Source organism: Trachemys scripta, chromosome 19 (genome assembly GCF_013100865.1).
Source record: "Trachemys scripta elegans isolate TJP31775 chromosome 19, CAS_Tse_1.0, whole genome shotgun sequence".
NCBI classification, from domain to species: domain Eukaryota; kingdom Metazoa; phylum Chordata; order Testudines; family Emydidae; genus Trachemys; species Trachemys scripta.
In genome coordinates, this window is record NC_048316.1 from 9913220 (window position 1) to 9931200 (window position 17981).

Below are 17981 nucleotides of genomic sequence, written 5' to 3' on the forward strand. Positions count from 1 at the left end.
TACAAATGTGTTTGGTTTGCAAAACTGAAGATGAATTTTTACAATCAACTCACAACACTGATTGCCTTTTTTCTTTAATATACTAATAAAAGTATTGAAAAACTACTGTTTTACAAAACCTACATTGAGAAGTTAAACTGCAAGTTAGTATGGTGTTCCATTAATTCACAGGTGACAGAGAAGAAATTAATCTCTCCCCATGAAGTTTCAGAATGATATGCTAACCAAAACTGGTGCAACTTTCTATTAAGGCTAAATAGTAAACTTCAATAAAGTCTCAAAAAGACCATGAAATACTACAATGAGAAAAACAATCTGCCTGAAAAATGCCAGATTCAAGGAATTCCTCACCTTTACAATTCTTCAAACTCACTTCTAGTAGTGTTTTTAACTCAGATTTCCATTTACCTAGTTTTATAAAGATGTACTGTATTCCACATTAATGAGTGTTATTCTGCGTAGGAGCTGCAATCTTCCTATGTTCATCTGCTGCAAAAGTAATTCCCTAATGCAATTTTCAAAACCCCTGGTATCTGTGCACCATGAGTACCTATGGTAATTAAACCACCACTTTTCAATTATAGCTGCTGCTGCCATGTAGCAAAAACCTAACAATAAGGTCTGTGTGTGAAATTTCACTCTAGAACCTGCAAAATACTTTAGTTTTACAAGGTATCTTATATTATTTTTAGAGTGCAAGCTATTTGGTATAGGGAGCATGTGTTACTTGGTCATTGTATAATGTCATGCAAATTTACAAAGCTTCCAGCGTACTGATGATTTTTAATCAGATTTCACTCTAACAGTCAATGATAGTACATCTTTTTGATTTGCTGTGATAGGACATGCAGGGCTGAAGATACCAAAGAGGACTAATGCCCACAGAGAATGATCACCTTGTCTAAAATTCTGCACTTGCACATGACTCATTTGCTATGAGAATCCATTAAGCGCTATCTTCATTTTACATATTAACATAAACGGACAATGTGAAAAATGACATATTGGATTAACATTAAAGCCCTTCCTACAAACTCCCAACCTCTCTGCCTTCCCTTCCCCCACCCCCATCCCCATGTTATCATTTTTCAGGATCTGTGCAGATAACCAAACAAAAGCAAGAAGAAACCATTTGCAGCATCAACCTCTATTGATCAGCCTTAAGTGAGATTCCATCTGTCAAGAATTAACAGCTGGCCCCTACAAAAAAACAAGACAGAACAATGCCTGCCACATTTAGAGAGGACATGAAATAACTATCTTTACCTTTTCAGGTTCAGTTTATGTATTTTATTTCTGCTAATAGGCCATACAGAAACATTACTTCAATACTCTTCCTTGCAAAAGGACTACAGAAATATAATTAGAGAGCTTTAACCAGCTGTTTGTTGTATTCGGTCTTCAATTTAAACATCACGTTAGGGCAGGGGTCCCCAACGCGGTGCCCGCGGGCGCCATAGCGCCTACCGGGGCGTCTAAGTGCGCCCGCGTACTGGCCAGCGGACGAGCATCCACCGAAATGCCGCCGACGAGCAGCATCATCCAAAGGCAGCGACACCTCTGGATGACGCTGCGCGGCGGCAGCATTTCTGTATCAACACCAACTGACATTGCTGCTTGTTGGCGGCATTTCGGCGGATGCTCGTCCGCTGCCATGGTCCTCCGTGGCTCGTTGTCTGGCGCCTGCCGGACAAAAAAGGTTGGGGACCACTGCGGTAGGGTATAATGATGTGCTCTGTAAAAGGAACTAGAAAGCCTATATTATACGTACAGGTAAGTAGCCAATATTAGTCACTTGATCTACAGTGGGATTATTTTTGCACCACAGAATTACTTATCTGCTCTATTATACTAACATATTTTTCATAATATTTCAAATGCTGAGAATAAAAGCAAACTAAAACCACTAGATATTAAAAAGAACAAAGGTAAATAATTCCAGCAACACAAACTTAACTGCATTTGGAAACCTCACAAAGTTCAACATGCTTCAACTAAGTTCAAAGGGAAACTTTCTGTTCCGCCTACATGCTTTGTTGACCTTCCTCGCATGCTATAAGGCCCATCTATTCACCCAGACCTATCTTACTCTTTTTTATTCAAAGAAGAGGTGGATTAAGAGCGGCTGGTTTTAACAGAGGCAGGGTGGTCATTAGTGTTAAAAAAAAAATACACTAACTCAGATGATAATCATGAGGGGATTTGATTTTTTGTTTTTATTTTTAATTTGATTGTTCACATATTTAGAGCTGGTTAGACATGCACTGTATAAACGTAAAAACTAAGTCAGCTCATCGACTTGCATAAATAAGCATTGCTCCTGAAGTTATGCAGATTCATAGCAGCTGCAAATCTGGCCCTAAATACTTTGCTATTAAGATGATATATTTCTACTACTTCAGTATTTATAGAGATACAAGCTTCAAAATGAGAGGGAAAAGGAGACCAGATTAGGTTAGAATACAGGCAAATTTAAGCTCCAAACTTGCAGAGTTTGGGCAGGCATGCATATCCCTATGCAGAACCAGACTCATGGTGCATAAATTTGAGAGGAGGAAGGCTGTCAGTCTCTAATAATCGCTTCTGAAAACATACATACTATTTCCTATGGGATACAGAGTAAATAATCCCATAACATTTTATCTAACAGCTCAACTATAGGATTCAAATTGAAATTCCCAGTCGAGTATTTTCCCCATAACACATGCCTAAAAACACTTGTCTATATTTAAAGTGCCTTAGAATATACATATATTTTTAAATTCTGGCACATCTGCCGCTCAGCTGGTGAAGCTGTCAGAATAAATAGAAGGCAATATCTGGAAGAATGACAAACACATGGGTCAATGTCAAATACAAGCCAATCGCTGTCAAGGCAGAAGCCAAATTCCTGCATTCAATTTCACTAATGTTTTCCAACTCAAATACCACCATACCACTTAAAAACAGAACTGTTTTCTCTCCCTGTTTCTTTTTGTTTTATATAGGAGTTTTTATAAAACTCGTAGAGGATTTCAGATTCAATAACTGTTTCAGCAATTTCCTCAGTTACTACAATATATAATTATAATAAAGGGAACATTTAACAATTAATTGAGCCAGCAAAAGCTAACCCTCAGGAGTAGGAGTTCAAACGCTTGCTCACTAAGCAAAAGGGCAGTGGATTTTAACATAACTGCAGGAATTCTCAGTCCAATTAGATTCTAGGTAAATATAAGTCTGATTCCACTGAGTTTGGAATTCTATTTGATGCAGTCCATTGGACAGACATTAGTATCAAGCCTAGAAATTCAAACAAAAGATGACCAGGCATCTTCTACTGTTTTCCTCACTGGGCTAGTGCAATAATACACCACCTCCAGGCTCCAAGTCTGAGACACAGTGGACTGCAGACTATTTCACAGCCTGCAAAGGACTGGCTTTGAAAAATGACTGCTTAAAATATAATCAGAGAATGTACCACAACGTGAAAAGTATGTAAGGTCTCACTTTCATACATCTAGTGACGACTGAATTAGCAGGTCAGAAATGTACCCTTGTGAAATGCTGCTGCACAATGTCTCTTTCGTTCTCTGATACCTATCCATAGGATAGCTTAAGGGGTTATGCTTGCTCCTAAACAGCACCTAGGGACAGAACTCTTCCCTAAAGCTTTCAACTCATATCACCTATGCCCTCAAAGGAGTCAGTGCTCAAACTGTTTCACTCAAGGTATCTTCTCCGGTAGCAAGATCTGGGAAAACTTGAATTTAACTGCAATAAGTCGACAGTAATTTCCCACAGTTCATAAGACCAATAGGAGATTTCCCAGAAGATGAGGGTCTGAAACATCCTGAATGGCAGAAATACAGTTTAAGGTGCTGTCTTGTTCTCCGAAACTTGCCCAGATATTCCACATTCCACAACTACTACTAACGTTGGGACCGAATATTCTATTACTACATGTAGTATCTCCCTACATGCTTATCAGAAGCAGCAGCATTCAAAAATCATGTCTTTCCTAACTTGTAATAAAGAAAGCTCCCAATCTGTTGAGTAACATGAATCTGTCTCAGGCAGTAATGTCTATCAAAAGAAAGAACAAAGATCCAAATTACAACATTCCTGCTCTCTAGCAGGAGGGCTCCACCCTCTCCACCTAGGCAGTGTTTTAAGAGGAGTGTGCCTTATCTGCTGAGCTCTCTCTTTCCTTTGGCAACTGCAGCTACACTAAATAAGCATTTCATCCAGCTAGCTATGAAGCACTTAAAAAGCAGGCAAGTGTTACTGCCAATGCTCAAAGTAAAAACTCCTGATAACCTAAAATTTTGGATCTTCTGAGGGAAGCCATAAATGTTCCTTTGTCCAGATATCTTACAGCGGGTCTTAAACAACATACAGTAAACTCTGGCAGAAAAATATGATACGACACCTTCCAGGATATAGACTGGTATTATCCTTACTCTGTGTTTCCATCACCTAAGCAAGGGGAAGATACTTAAAAACAAACAAGTACCATTCCAAGTGTTTCAAAGGCGGCTCGTTACCACCTGGAGTTGCAATCACATCCATTCTTAAAGGTTAACAAGGACGGGGCAGATCAGTAGTTGTAAAAAAGAACAGATACTATAAGAAGTGGTGTTTGGCATTTCAGTAAGTGGCATTATTTCCTGCAAGTCAACGCAAGGGGGCTGGCCCTCAAACACCAAAAAAGACTCCAAATCACTCTGGCCATTAGAGATGTTATACCATTTCTGAAGCCAGGACCTATATTAGAGCATTAGAACTATGATGTTGAGCTGAGAATATCCTTCCTTTCAGATATTTTAACCAACTGGATGGTAGAAAGATGTCTCATTTAGACCATGATCTTCCACATACCAAAGAGATAGCTCTGGCTGGATAATACTTCAGTGCAATTCTCGTGATCAACAACCACAGAGAGACACCAGTTTGCAGTCTTACCTGCAAATCAGTGAACTTATGCCATGTGTTCCTTTATGCATTTCTGCTTCTGCTAAGGAAGACTGGTATCTCTCCATTATCCATGCCTCCAGTGGTTTACAACTCTGGAGTTCAGACTTTACACAGTTCATTCAAGGAACACCTACTAATAAAACATCCTCCCTGAGGGTGAATGCCCAACACTACGTGGGATCCTGGAGGATAAAGACAGTGCTGAAAAGTACTATTCTGCCCACAGAAGCACATTTACCCTCTGCTACCAGGCCTTTGTTCCTGTTACTCCACTGCATCTGTTGCATATAACTACTGACATCATTGCTGGAATGGATCCTTACAAATCCTTTTAATCCTTGTAGATCCTTTTAAATGGTTCTGAATAGCCAGTGCAAACAACACTGCCCTCATTTCCAAATGATTTACAGCAAAGTGTTTCTCTGTGGATCCACCTCGATTTTGGGGGGGTGGGGTCAAAACAACATTCCTGCACCCTATCATTGGTGGCGTGACTACAGTCCACTTGGTAATAACAAAAACCCTTGTAAACACAACGAGAAATTCGGTGGCACCTTAAAGATTAACAGATTTATTTGGGCACAAGCTTTTGTGGGTAAAACACACCAAAAGCATATGCCCAAATAAATCTGTTAGTCTTTAAGGTGCCACCGGACTCCTCGTTATTTTTGTGGATACAAACTAACACAGCTACCCCTCTAAAAACCCTTGTGTGAGAGGTTCTAATCTTTATGAAGAATAATGCCCCCTTGATCATCAGCTGGGGACGGGGGGGGGGGGGGGGGAGAATCTATACTTGTATTTTGGTTCTGTTTTATTCCATTCATCAAGACAGATGTAGGCAAAAAGTTCATGGAAATAGACAGGCCCCCTCAACCAAGTCCAAGAAACACCCATGGATCCTTGGAGACAGACAAAGCCTGTTCCACTGGAGCAGTAAATTTGATGAAGAAATTTCTGCAATCTGATTAATCAGGAATTCTGATCCTTCCCTATCCAGTGCCAAATAGTACACTCAAAGGTAATCTGCTGGGATACCCAAAGAAAGCTAATTTTAAAGTTAATGAATCAGCTGCAAATCCACAAGAATGATCTCACTATTCTTAATGTCCTTTAAGTTTTCTTTCATGTCTCTGCCCTCTGGAATGAAGCTGATAAACTAGAGGTCTTCAAACTTTTTCATGACCACCCTAACCTAAAGCAGCGGTCCCCAAACTTTTGAGGGTCACACACCCACCCACCCACCCACACACACACACACCCCGAGCCAGGAACGGGGCTATGGCGCGGGGGGGATGTGGACAGGGGTAAGAGGGCCAAGGCTGGGGCCGGGTCTGAGGCCAGGAATGGAGCAGCAGCCAGCCGCCGAGGCCGGGGGCTGGTGCAGGGAGCTGGGAACGCGGCTGGGGGCAGGACCAGAGCAGAGCTGGGGGCAAGGAGGGGCTCTCTCCCCGCCCCAATGGGGGTTGGACTGGGCCCCTCTGCACCTCTCTAAACATTCCTCCACACACCCCAACAGGGGTGCACCCCACACTTTGTGGACCTCTGACCAAGAGGGTGAAGGGTGTTCCATTCAACTCATTTTCAATCGCGTGGCCCCATCTTCCATTCATTTATAATCACCAATTCCCACAACCCTATTTGTGATCATGCATTTCCATCCTGTTCAGCAACTATATCAATTGCTTACACAAAAAAGGAAAAATACATCACTAGCCTAATGCTAAAGCAGAAAGCAAAAAGAGGAGAGCCAACACCATGTGACTAGGCACTTCTCTGCTGACCACAGATTATGAGAAACACTGAAAATAAAGATGGAAAAATAAGAAATCCTTTCACAGGGTTCACTAAGGAGATCAGCAGGAGCACAGCCAGAGTTAATGTGGCCATGCTAAACTAGAGTTGAAAACCTTAGGTCTTGTCTACATGATGTAGCTACTCCAGTTACGTGAATAATGTAGCTGAGTCGAGGTAGCTTACATCAACTTACCGCGGCGTCCGCACTGTGCTGCACCAACGGGAGATGCTCTCCCACTGACTTACCTTAATCTTCTCGTCCTCGTGGAGTACCGGAGTCGACCTGGGAGCGCTCTGCGGTCAATTTAGCGGGTCTTCACTAGTCCCGCTAACTCGACCCCCGCTGCATCAATTACAGCAGCGCTGATCCCCAGTAAGAGTAGACATGGCCTTACACTCCGAAGGAGTGTTACAGACTGTACATGAAGACACATATTTAGGAAAACTTCAGGTCTAGTTTAACATACAAAGAACAGCCTTCATTTTCTTCTTCCAACTACTCCCGCTGAAGTTTGAACTTGAAAGATGCTTCCCTCCTCTGTCTAAGAGCATCACTGAAGAGAAGTGGCATAGAGATTTGGATAAGATGAAGACGTTTTCTTATTAAAAGAGACTATCATGCCTTAAAGGCCAATGCATAACTTCAGCGACCCACTTTTTCAGCTCTCTAATCTCAGAGCGATTTCTCCATGGTGAATTGGAGTGGTGTTGACAGACTTGAGGTAAAAGCACTTTGCATTACACAGATAGTCCCTAGCAAGGTCAGAAGTAGAAAGCTATAGTTAATTTTAAATAAAAAAAATAGTTCAGAGAAAAGCTAGCAAACCCTAACACTCAAACCATATGACATTCATTGAGTATGAACTCATGGAAGCAACACTTACATTGCAACAGACTAGATATGGTGGCACATAGTTCCTTTCAAGATAAAGGACTGATATCACAAAGTAGCAGCTAGGCCTTATTCACACCACTGATAGAAACTTGTTAAATATAGATAGGTTAACTGCTAAATATAGGTCAGCAAATCCACACAACATCATGCTCACAACCATGTATCAACAATATTGTCCAATGGTGTACATGACAGTGTGCCCTGAAACAATTTGGAGAAATGTCCTATTGTGTCTCAGCTGCTGATACCAAACACACACAGGACTGTGGGTGTTCTTCCACATAGGGATGTCCTCCCGCACAGAGAGCCAGGCAGTAGGAGGACTTACTACTCCAATAGCAGACATGGTTAGGAGAGGTGGCCTGCACAGCAGATTACTGTTAGAATCTGCTTACAGTAGAAGGCTGTATTATAGATGGACTCCGTCGTCACTGTAAACGGAAGGAAACATAAGCCAAATCATCTGACTGGGTACAGAGGGTGAAAGAAATTAATTTACTTTCTTGATCAAGCTAACTTATACCATCACTACAGCCCATGCTGAAGAAGCCTGTAAGCAAATCTGGATACACCCTGAGTAATAAATCCATTTGTTACCATGACAAATTCATTTGGACAAAAGCTGCCAGACAAAAAAGAAACTAGATTAGACATGGGAGGAAATACTACAGGGCTAACCAAGTTTACACAATATGAGCTTGTGTAACTTCAAATAAAAATATAAGGGCTAAGCCACATATTCAGACTCATGGCGTAGATGTGCATGTAGCAACACTGTATCAACATTAACTAGGGACACACATTCATATTCTCAACAATAAAATACTGCATCTTATATTTATCTAATCTTTCTTCCAAAAGGATTCTAAGCAATTTTATTAACAACTATCTCTGTCCAACACCAGTGAAATGCAGCCACTTCTGGGCTGAGAAGAACATAAGCTAAGAACTAATGGTCCCTCTAGCCCAGTATACGGTCTTCCGACAGTGGCCAGTGCCAGATGGTTCAAAGGGAATGAACAGAACAGGACACTATATTGAGTGATCCACACCATGTCATCCAGTCTCAACTTCTAGTAATCCGATGATTAGGGACACCGAGAATGGGGTTGCATCCCTGACCATCTTGGCTAATAGCCACTGATAGATAAATTCCTGGAGAATAGGACTAATTTTTTTTTTAACCCAGTTATACTTTTGGCCTTCACAACATCCCCTGGCAACAAGTTCCACAAGCTGACTGTGTGTTGTGTGAAGTAGTTTTTCCTTATGTTTGTTTTAAACCTGCTCCCTATTAAATTTTGTTGGGCTATCTCGGTTCATGTGTTATGTGAAGAGGCAAATAACACTTCCCTATTCACTTTCTCCACACAGTTCATGATTTTATAGACCTACCATATCTCTAGTCAGTCATCTCTTTTCCAAGCTGAATAGTCCCAGTCTTTTTAATCTTTCCTCGTAGGGAAGCTGTTCCATACCCCAATCATTTTTGTTGCCTTTCTCTGTACTTTTTCCCATTCTAATACATCTTTTTTAAGATAGGGCAACCAGAACGGCACGCAGTATTCAAAATGTTGGTGTACAATGGATTTATATGGTGGCATTACAATATATACAATATTATCTATCCCTTTCCAAATGGTTCCTAACACGGTTAGCTTTTTTTGACTGTCACTGCATACTGAATAGATGTTATCAGAGAACTATCCACAGTGATTTCAAGATCTCTTTCTGGAGTGGTAATAGCTAATTTAGACCTCATCATTCAGTATGTATAGTTGGAATTATGTTTTCCAGTGTGCATTACTTTGCATTTATCAACTTGAATCTATCTGCCATTTTGTTGCTCCGTCACCCAGTTTTGTGAAATCCTCTGTAACTCTTCGCCATCTGCTTTGAACCCAACTATATTGAGTAATTTAGTATAGTCTGCAAACTTTGACACCTTACTGTATCCCCTTTTCCAGATCATTCATGAATATTTTGAACAGCACTTGTCCCAGGAGAGATCCTTGGGGGACCCCACTATTTACCTCTCTTCCATAAGGAAGAAAACCAACCGGTAGACAGAGGTGCTGCACAGCAGAGTTTTTAATTTGGAAGGGAACTTTGGCCATGGACAGAGAAACTTCTATTCGTATGAAGAGTGATGGACCTTTAACATCTATACAGATCAGAAAAGTCCTCAGTTTCAGACATCAGATAAAAACAAATCAAATGCATTGTTTTTCTTACAAGCAACCAACAGGAAGGTTGGAGTTAAATTAGGCTACCCGAAGTGCGCACACCTTTAATTTACAGCTTCCTGGACATTGCTGTGTAAATCTCATCAATTTAGTCTCCCTTGCACCCATTTACGATTGTGTAATTTGCACCACCAGCCCAATTGCCTCTGAATTTTTCTTAACACATGTAACTGAAGCAAAACAGAAGCTAGGGAATGAAATCTTAATTTGCATTTAGCCTTCTTTAAAACCATACAGTAATCACTATACCATTTAAGACAGCAATCCAGTTAAGACGTTATTTATAATATCCTGCAGACAGCTAATCACCTTTTAAGATGGTTGCTAAGCTTATGCCTCTCCTACAAGGAACCTTGTAGTGGTGTAATTTTTCACCACTAACCATGAATGTCAATGCAGCAGAGAGAGAGAGAGGCAAGTCAGAGGACAAAAAAGGAAAGTGAATAACCAAGTTTCATACCAGGAATCTTCAACTGTGTTAGTTACTGAATAGAAAGTTTAGTTCAGATTAAGTTATTAAAGTTATTTTGGTTCAAATTATGTTATATTGAGTTAAGCTAAAATCTTCTTACCTAATACTACTATTTTGCCCTTCCTGGAGTGATTTGAAAAGCCTGACAACCTCCGGGAGAGGGAGGTAGAATACCCATTTTATGGATTGGGAAAATGGGTACAGAGAGCTTAGTGATTTGCCCATGGTCACTGGCTAGAGTTAGTGTCTCAACTGGGAACAGAAGTTGGGAACCCAGCTCCCTTATAATTGGTTTTGCAACATCGCCCCTGCAAAATAATGTTCTATTAAGTATCTTCTATTTGTAGGAGCAGATCATTCTCCCACGTTGTCAACCATGTTTGCTCTCAGGTGCCTAATAAGGTCCGATTGATGCTCGACCAGCATTTACAGAATTCTTACTGTGTATGGATTCTCTGATGTTTCTAAACGCCTGTGCCATGATTGAAGCTTTCCCCACATTCAGTACATAAATAGCATTTCTCCCCACTGAGTGATCTCTAGCGGATAAGAAGGCACAAGCCCTAACTGCAGTTTTTGCCACATTTAGTACATAAATAAGGTTTCTCTTCCAAGGGGATTCTCTTGTGGTGAATAAAGCATGAGCAATCACTGAAGCTTTCCCCACTTCCACAGCATTTATAAGGTCTCTCGCCTAGGTTTATTCTCTGGTGGAAACTGAGGTGTGAGCTCAGAATGAAACTTTTCCCATACTCATTACAGTCCTACGGCTTTTCAGCCATGTAGATCCTCCAATGTTGGACAGCTTTTTTTTGAAAGCCAGGCACACTAAAATGGACTAAAAGTCGTCCTGCTCTAGAATGGAAAGAGACCCACCTAACTGGGACGCAGTGTTGCTCTGCCCTTTTCAATAGCTGTCACTTTCCACTGCAGAGGTGGCACTAAGTGGCAGCTATTTAATGTTTCACAGCAATTAAAATATTTACAAATGTATTTATAAGTTAATAATGTATGCATATATGTAAAACAAATACGTAAGTGTGGAGAGAGGCATGGACCTTTACACTTAATTGTCAGTCTAAGAGATTTGATTTCCAGAGTCCCCACCCCCCCTCTCAGACATGTGGGTTCTAAAGCTCTCTTTTCTAGAAGTTAATAAAATAATCAAAAACTAGATTGACAATAGTTTGACCAAGGCACAGCGCAGGCAAGCTTTGTATTAAATTCTTCTGTTCTGTCAATGCATTTCTACCTAAGCTTGGAATACCTCTAATATTCCAGTACAGGGAGCCTTGTAAACAGATTATTAATCATTCCAAGTTCTATAACATGACTACTACTAGAGACCAAAAAGATTTTCTATCTAGATTTTAAGCCAGGACCTTCAGCAATGAAAAGCCAGTGCATTAACCCACTGCATCTCCACGCCCACACAACAGCTGTTCTTAACACACTGTACGCGGTCTTGATCCTATGACACTGACAGTTAGACTGCCCCAAAGTTTATCTTTATGCAGGCTCTCTGCTGTTATTGCACTAGTGATTAAGTATTAGTATATTCCAAGTCCTGCCTGTTGAGAGCAAATCTATTACGGTAATTGATATCTCGAACTTGTCAAGCATGAGATGTGCTGTAGGGAAATAAATTAGTAAACAAAGTGCCAACTTTTGCATAGGCAAGAAACACTTAAAAGAGAAACACTTTAAATGTCAAAGAATTTACCATTAATTACCATATATACTCGTTCATTAGCCCGTTTGTTTATAAGCCGACCCCCCAAGATGGATAGGTAAAAATAGCAAAAACTGTATGACCCGTTCATAAGCCAACCCTATATTTCAGGGGTTGGCAAACTTTGGCTCCTGGCCCACTAGGGTAAGCTGCTAGCGGGCCTGGACATTTTGTTTACCTGGAGCGTTCACAGGCACGGAGCCCCTCAGCTCCCAGTGGCCGCAGTTTGCCATTCCCAGCCAATGGGAGCTGCGGGAGTGGCGCCACTTCCCGCAGCTCCCATTGGCTGGGAACGGCAAACGGCGGCCACAGGGAGCTGAGGGGCTCTGTGCCTGTGAATGCTCCATGTAAACCAAACAACAATGAATTAGATATTTAGTTCAATGATTCCATTGAGTTTTAAATCATCAAATTTTGGCGTACACCCGTTTATAAGCTCTTTGATGCATCACTTTTTTACCAAAAATATTCGGCTTATGAACGAGTATATATGGTACTGTTCAGATTTTTCACCCCACTTTACATGAGAATAAATCACCCAACTGGTCCAGGAGTTGATCATACTCATATCCACACCAACTTAAGCAATTTATACCAATTTCATCTGCTTCTATAAGAATTAAGTTTAATGTTCCACAGACACAACACGTAATTTGAAAATTAGACAAGTTTCCCATCATTAGTTTCCACGGTTTTCTTTTGGAGTGAGTGTCTGTTTTGCTCCAGCAGTGTTACTATAGCACATTGATGATTTTACAGAGAAGCAGGACAAAAATAGTGAAGCCCCTAAGCTAGTTCTTTTGATAGGAGAGACAAGGATAAATTCCATTTACGGTGAAAGAGAAAACTGTAATTATTCATGATATTGAACATTCCAAAATTCTTTACTCTGAACACAGAGTTTGTTATTCAAAATGATGGCTGCAATCAGAAATGAGAATATCTCCACAAAAAACTTCCACGTGGAATTTCATTGTCTGAAAATCTAACTGACAACGGCCATAGTTAAATTCATATGTCAGTACTGAATGTGGAAAATTAAACTCTGAAAAAATTTAAGTGAAATCCTGCAGTGATTAAATTAGCTGGCACACTGAAGAATCCACTGTAAGTGTAAGTTATTCCTATTATTGCCCTGAAAGAAAAAGAAAAACGGACAGTACCAGTATTCACTGCTAATAAGAAAATGTTAAGTGCTAATATAGTGCCCTTCATTGAAGGCTCTCAAAGAGCTCTATAAAGGCTGGTATGCATTTGATTTTTTTTTTTAATCTAACAGGGAAACTGCAGTGTAGACACATTAAGAGATTTGTCTAGTGTCAAAAAACAAGACAATGGCAGAGTGGATACTAGCTTCTTGGTCTCCAGACTCATTGCTATAGTCACAGTTGCTATAAATATTGCTTCCCTGAAGACTGGTTATAAGGCTGGCAATAGAGTTCTAGTATATAAGCTAAGTATATAACCCTAAGCTATACAAAAGGAGGAGTAAGCAGGGGCCACTCCTGGATTATGGGCACTTGCATCTCTTTCATTTCCCTCAAAGAACAAACTTGTAAACTTGTTTTATACATTTCCAATAGCCTAGGACAGGCTTCTTGATGTTCATTAATACCATCCTGGGACGCCATTTCAAGATGCATCTAAACTACATTCAAAGCTACTAGAGGTAGTTAGCTTTTCAAAATTGCAAAATTTTCAAAACTCAAAAAAATATTTGGGGCAGGGACTGTGTTTAACCAAATTTGTAAACTGCTCAGTGAAACAGCACCCTGACCACAATATCGAACAACAACAACTGCAATAGTTACCAGGCATCTTCCCATACCAACCAGAAAACGAGTTCTAAATTCCAGCTAATGAGCAAGGAGAATTGCATGTTTACATTGCAACTGAACGCCTGTACTGGAAAGGTGACAAAATACTGCACACCAGTCAGGCTAGAATATAGAACTGGGACTCACTTGGAGTAGAAAGCTCAAAAGAAACACAGCATAGCTTTGCTGCCTACACTGGCCACTGAAATAGTGGGCCTTATTAACGAGGAAGCCCCCCCCCCCAAAAAAAAAGAACATTACACATTTTGGGGGCAGCCCAGACACCTAGAAAAAGGGACTTTGCTAGGTTAACTTGAAAATTATTTATGCTGCTAGCCAGTGGCAAACTTCAGGCACACATGCCAAGACTGGCATTTGAGGTTTATCCCATGGGCAAGCTAACAAGTCAGCAGAGGGGGGAAGCTGACATGGTCTAGTGCAGTGTTTCTCAAGTTTTCGATATCAAGGCTTGCTGCCTTCCTAAACTGTGTCCAGGAGATCTCAGGGACCGGCACTGAGAAACACTGGTCTAGTACACGTTAATCTACCCTCACTGGGAGGTTATGCATTTAGGAAGAAGATAAAAGTGAAGAGGGTCATGAAAGAGCACTATGGGTAAGGGTAGCAGTGAAGAACAGGAAATAGACTGGCATCGCTACTGTGGAGTAAGTTATTCTACAATAGCTATTTCAGAAAAGTTCCCCTATGGACACACTATTCAGGAATAATCACTCTGCTCACAAACCAGATGAATTTTTCCTAAATAAAAAACACTTATTCCAGAACAGAACATCCACAGGCGGAGCTATTCTGAATACTTATCGCAGAATAACTTATTTCACAATAGCTCTGCCAGTCACTTTCTTCATATAGAGCCAGCCTAAGAATTTAGCTTAGGCACCTCACATTCTAGATCAGTGTTTCTCAAATGTGGCGCCGGGGGCTTTTCTTGTGGCCACCACTTTCTGAGCTGTGACTGGAGAGGAGGGTTGGGAGGGCAAAGCAGCAGCTACTCCCTGTTGCTCCTGGATGTGCTGCCTTGGTGTTGGGGCCGCGAGCAGGGATTGAGCTCTGCTCCCCTCTGGGGACATCTGGGGCACAACGCTGAAGAAGCAGGCAGCCTGTGAGTTCCCCACCTTCCCAGGGGCGGTGGGACTCAGTCTTCAGCCCTTAGGTGGTGAGGCAGCAGGCTCTGGCCAGAGAGCTTTGGGCTCTGTTCCCGGGCCCCATCCCCAGGCTGCAGGCTCCAGCCACCGATGGCCTCCCCCACCCGCCCAGCCACCCACCCCCACGTCACCCCAGGTGTTTCGTTTAAGAACAAGCCTTGAATTCATGCCAACCAGAATTTGGGGAAATGTAGGGGACTTGAGATCAAGAGGGTAAACTTGTGTTTTAGCCCCTTTCTGCAATGACACCTACTGGCGAGCACATACCCTCCCAGCTAAAACCAATAGGGTACAAATTCATGCACACAGTGCTGTACGTGACAGCCAAGAAATGGGAGGCAAGTGCACAACTACAGTCCGTGTTAACACATTTTTAAGGGTTCTTTACCTCCAGGCCTGTAGACAACATCATCCTCCGTGATGAAGGACGTTATTTCACCACTGTCAGTTCTCTCATAGCGAGATTTCTTCTTCGGCGGCTTCTTTTTATTTTTCTTGGTGGACTCCTCTGTGGTGGCACTGTTGTTGTCATTGTCCTCATCTTCACTGTGGTCACTTTCTGCGTAATTCTTGGCACCTCCTTCCAAAGTGCAGCTCCGACGAGGACGGGAGTTTTCGCTCTCTCTCACTTTCTCTCTCTTGTCTCGCTCCCTGTCCCGGTCCCTATCCCTGTCCTTCTCTTTGTCTTTGTCCTTTTCTTTGTCAGCTGTCATGATTCGCCACGTGCCTTCTTCTGTCCTCTCACGGCTGGGCCTCCGTGAAAGGTAGACAGTAAGCCTGGGCTTCAGTCTTCTGAATTTCTCACTCAATTCCAGGAAAAATTCGACCACTCCAACAACCCCAGCGTTTTAAAGAAGCTCTTGAAAGAAGAAAAAAAAAGAGAGGAAACATTAATACTCAGAAATCCCTCACAATCCCTCCAGTTCTGAAAATCAAAAAGGAACCTACAAAAATATTTCAGTTTGCATGAGATAAAACTGTAAAATACGTGAAGCCCTTTAAAGCAGCTGTTTGATAAGTGAAATGCTAGCTTCAAATACCTTGCAGATAGTTTACACAGCAGCTTTCATCCCCAAAAGATCCTCAAAGCTCCTTACAAACTAGGCACAAAGATAGTTTAATCCACCACTGAAATATAGCTACCTTTAGAGTAGAACATGGTAGGTGTGAGAGCACACAGAGTTTTAGGTCAGAAACGGAACTATACGATTTAGGAAGGGAAAATGTAATTACCAGTATTTGAATTTGACCAAGATATAAGATTTCCAGCCCCATTCCCACAAGTACCAGGGAATTTTTAACAAAAGGTCATGATTTCCATTTTACAACTCAATCGAATAACAGTACCTTCAGCAGCACAATATCCAACAGAGCTGACACGCAATAAAGAGTACCACATCCACTCAACCACAATTCCTGCCCTTACTGCAGTTCCCAAGTATCCGTTGGGAAGTCTCCCCTTCACGTGTTGAACTAGCCTGACCACACTTAGCTTGCAAGATCCAACAGGCTCACACAATAAGGTGGCAACATGCCCAAAGCTGCTCTTGCGGGCACCACAGGTAGCACAAGGCTTTTGGTTTGTTTGTTTGTTTCACAAATAATGGAATATGTAGAGGATGAATAGCAGTACCTCTTCTCCACCAATTACTTTTCTTCTTTAACGAAAAAATAAGCATACCTATCTTCTCCCTTTCATTACTGTAAGCAGTACTAGGGTTCAGACTGTGCATTTAGCTTTTTTTAAATGCAAGGTTGGATTGGGCAAGTATACTTATTTCAACAGTATTTACAAGTGAATAGTATGTGATAGCTCAGAGCTATAAGCCAGGATCTTCAAACTGCAAACCAGTCCTGGACAGTGAGTGCACAGAATTTTACACCCCTCCGCCCAGAAGAAAACCCCCCCCCCCCCCAAAACCCAGATATCACACCATCACCTAATACCAATCAATTGAAAGGCTGTAATACAGAACACCACTACATATAGTTAGTCTCCTGTTCTCTCCTCTAGGAACCAAGAAATAATTTACCAGTAAATGCCTTTTCTACCACTCAAGACCAACAATCTGGACTGACAGGTTGTGTGTTACATCTTTGAGTGACAGCCAGCAGCACAAACAACAGTGTTAGAATTTTTGGCACCCTCTCTTCTGGAAAGCCTCTAACAGAATTTGCACCAAATGAGGCATCCATAAGCACTTCGGAAAATTGTTCAATAGAAGGAATCTGAACTACAGTTAATGTTATGCATACGTCATACTATTTTCCTGAAAATATGCTAACTCAAAGCGAGACATTCCCAAGGAAGAGATCCAAGACAGACAAAAAATTAAAAGATAAACTCTGTATTCCCTAATCTGTCAATCCAGGGTTATGGGAAGCAATCCATACCACTTAGATATAAAGTAGTCAAGGAAATTAGGAAGGTACCATTGCTTTAAGAACTCTGTGACCAATTGCTGCACCTCAAACAAAAGTTACTCAATCTAAAAAGCCTGGAAAGACATGCAAGTCTTCTTGCATCTGAAGAAGTGAGGTTCTTACCCACGAAAGCTTATGCTCCCAATACTTCTGTTAGTCTCAAAGGTGCCACAGGACCCTCTGTTGCTTTTTACAGATTCAGACTAACACGGGTACCCCTCTGATACTTTTGCTATCCAGTTTTCCCAGGACCGGGAGCATCTTCAGTTATGTTAACTTTAGGCATTGTTAAGATAGGATTCAAAGAGGAGTAACTATGTGTGATTCTAAAGTACATATTTCCTATCACCAGAATCTAAATCATGATTTAATTCAACCTAAGTTTCTAAGTTAGAGATCCCCAAATCAACCAGTTCTTGCCTGCCAATAACTCCTCATTGACAAAATTACTAACTTAAAAGAATAATTTCTCAATT

General features: G+C 41.3%; 1 protein-coding gene across 8 annotated transcripts in view; it reads right to left on the minus strand.

Moving 5' to 3' along the window:
- RERE (arginine-glutamic acid dipeptide repeats) overlaps positions 1 to 17981 on the minus strand; it is a 396982-nt gene that overhangs the window by 251998 nt on the left and 127003 nt on the right. For all 8 annotated transcript variants that reach the window (XM_034753081.1, XM_034753088.1, XM_034753087.1 and 5 more), the window contains exon 2: positions 15470 to 15940. In XM_034753081.1, coding sequence (XP_034608972.1) covers positions 15470 to 15794 — 325 coding nt within the window. In that variant the 5' untranslated portion in view covers positions 15795 to 15940. The remainder of the gene's footprint in view (positions 1 to 15469; positions 15941 to 17981) is intronic.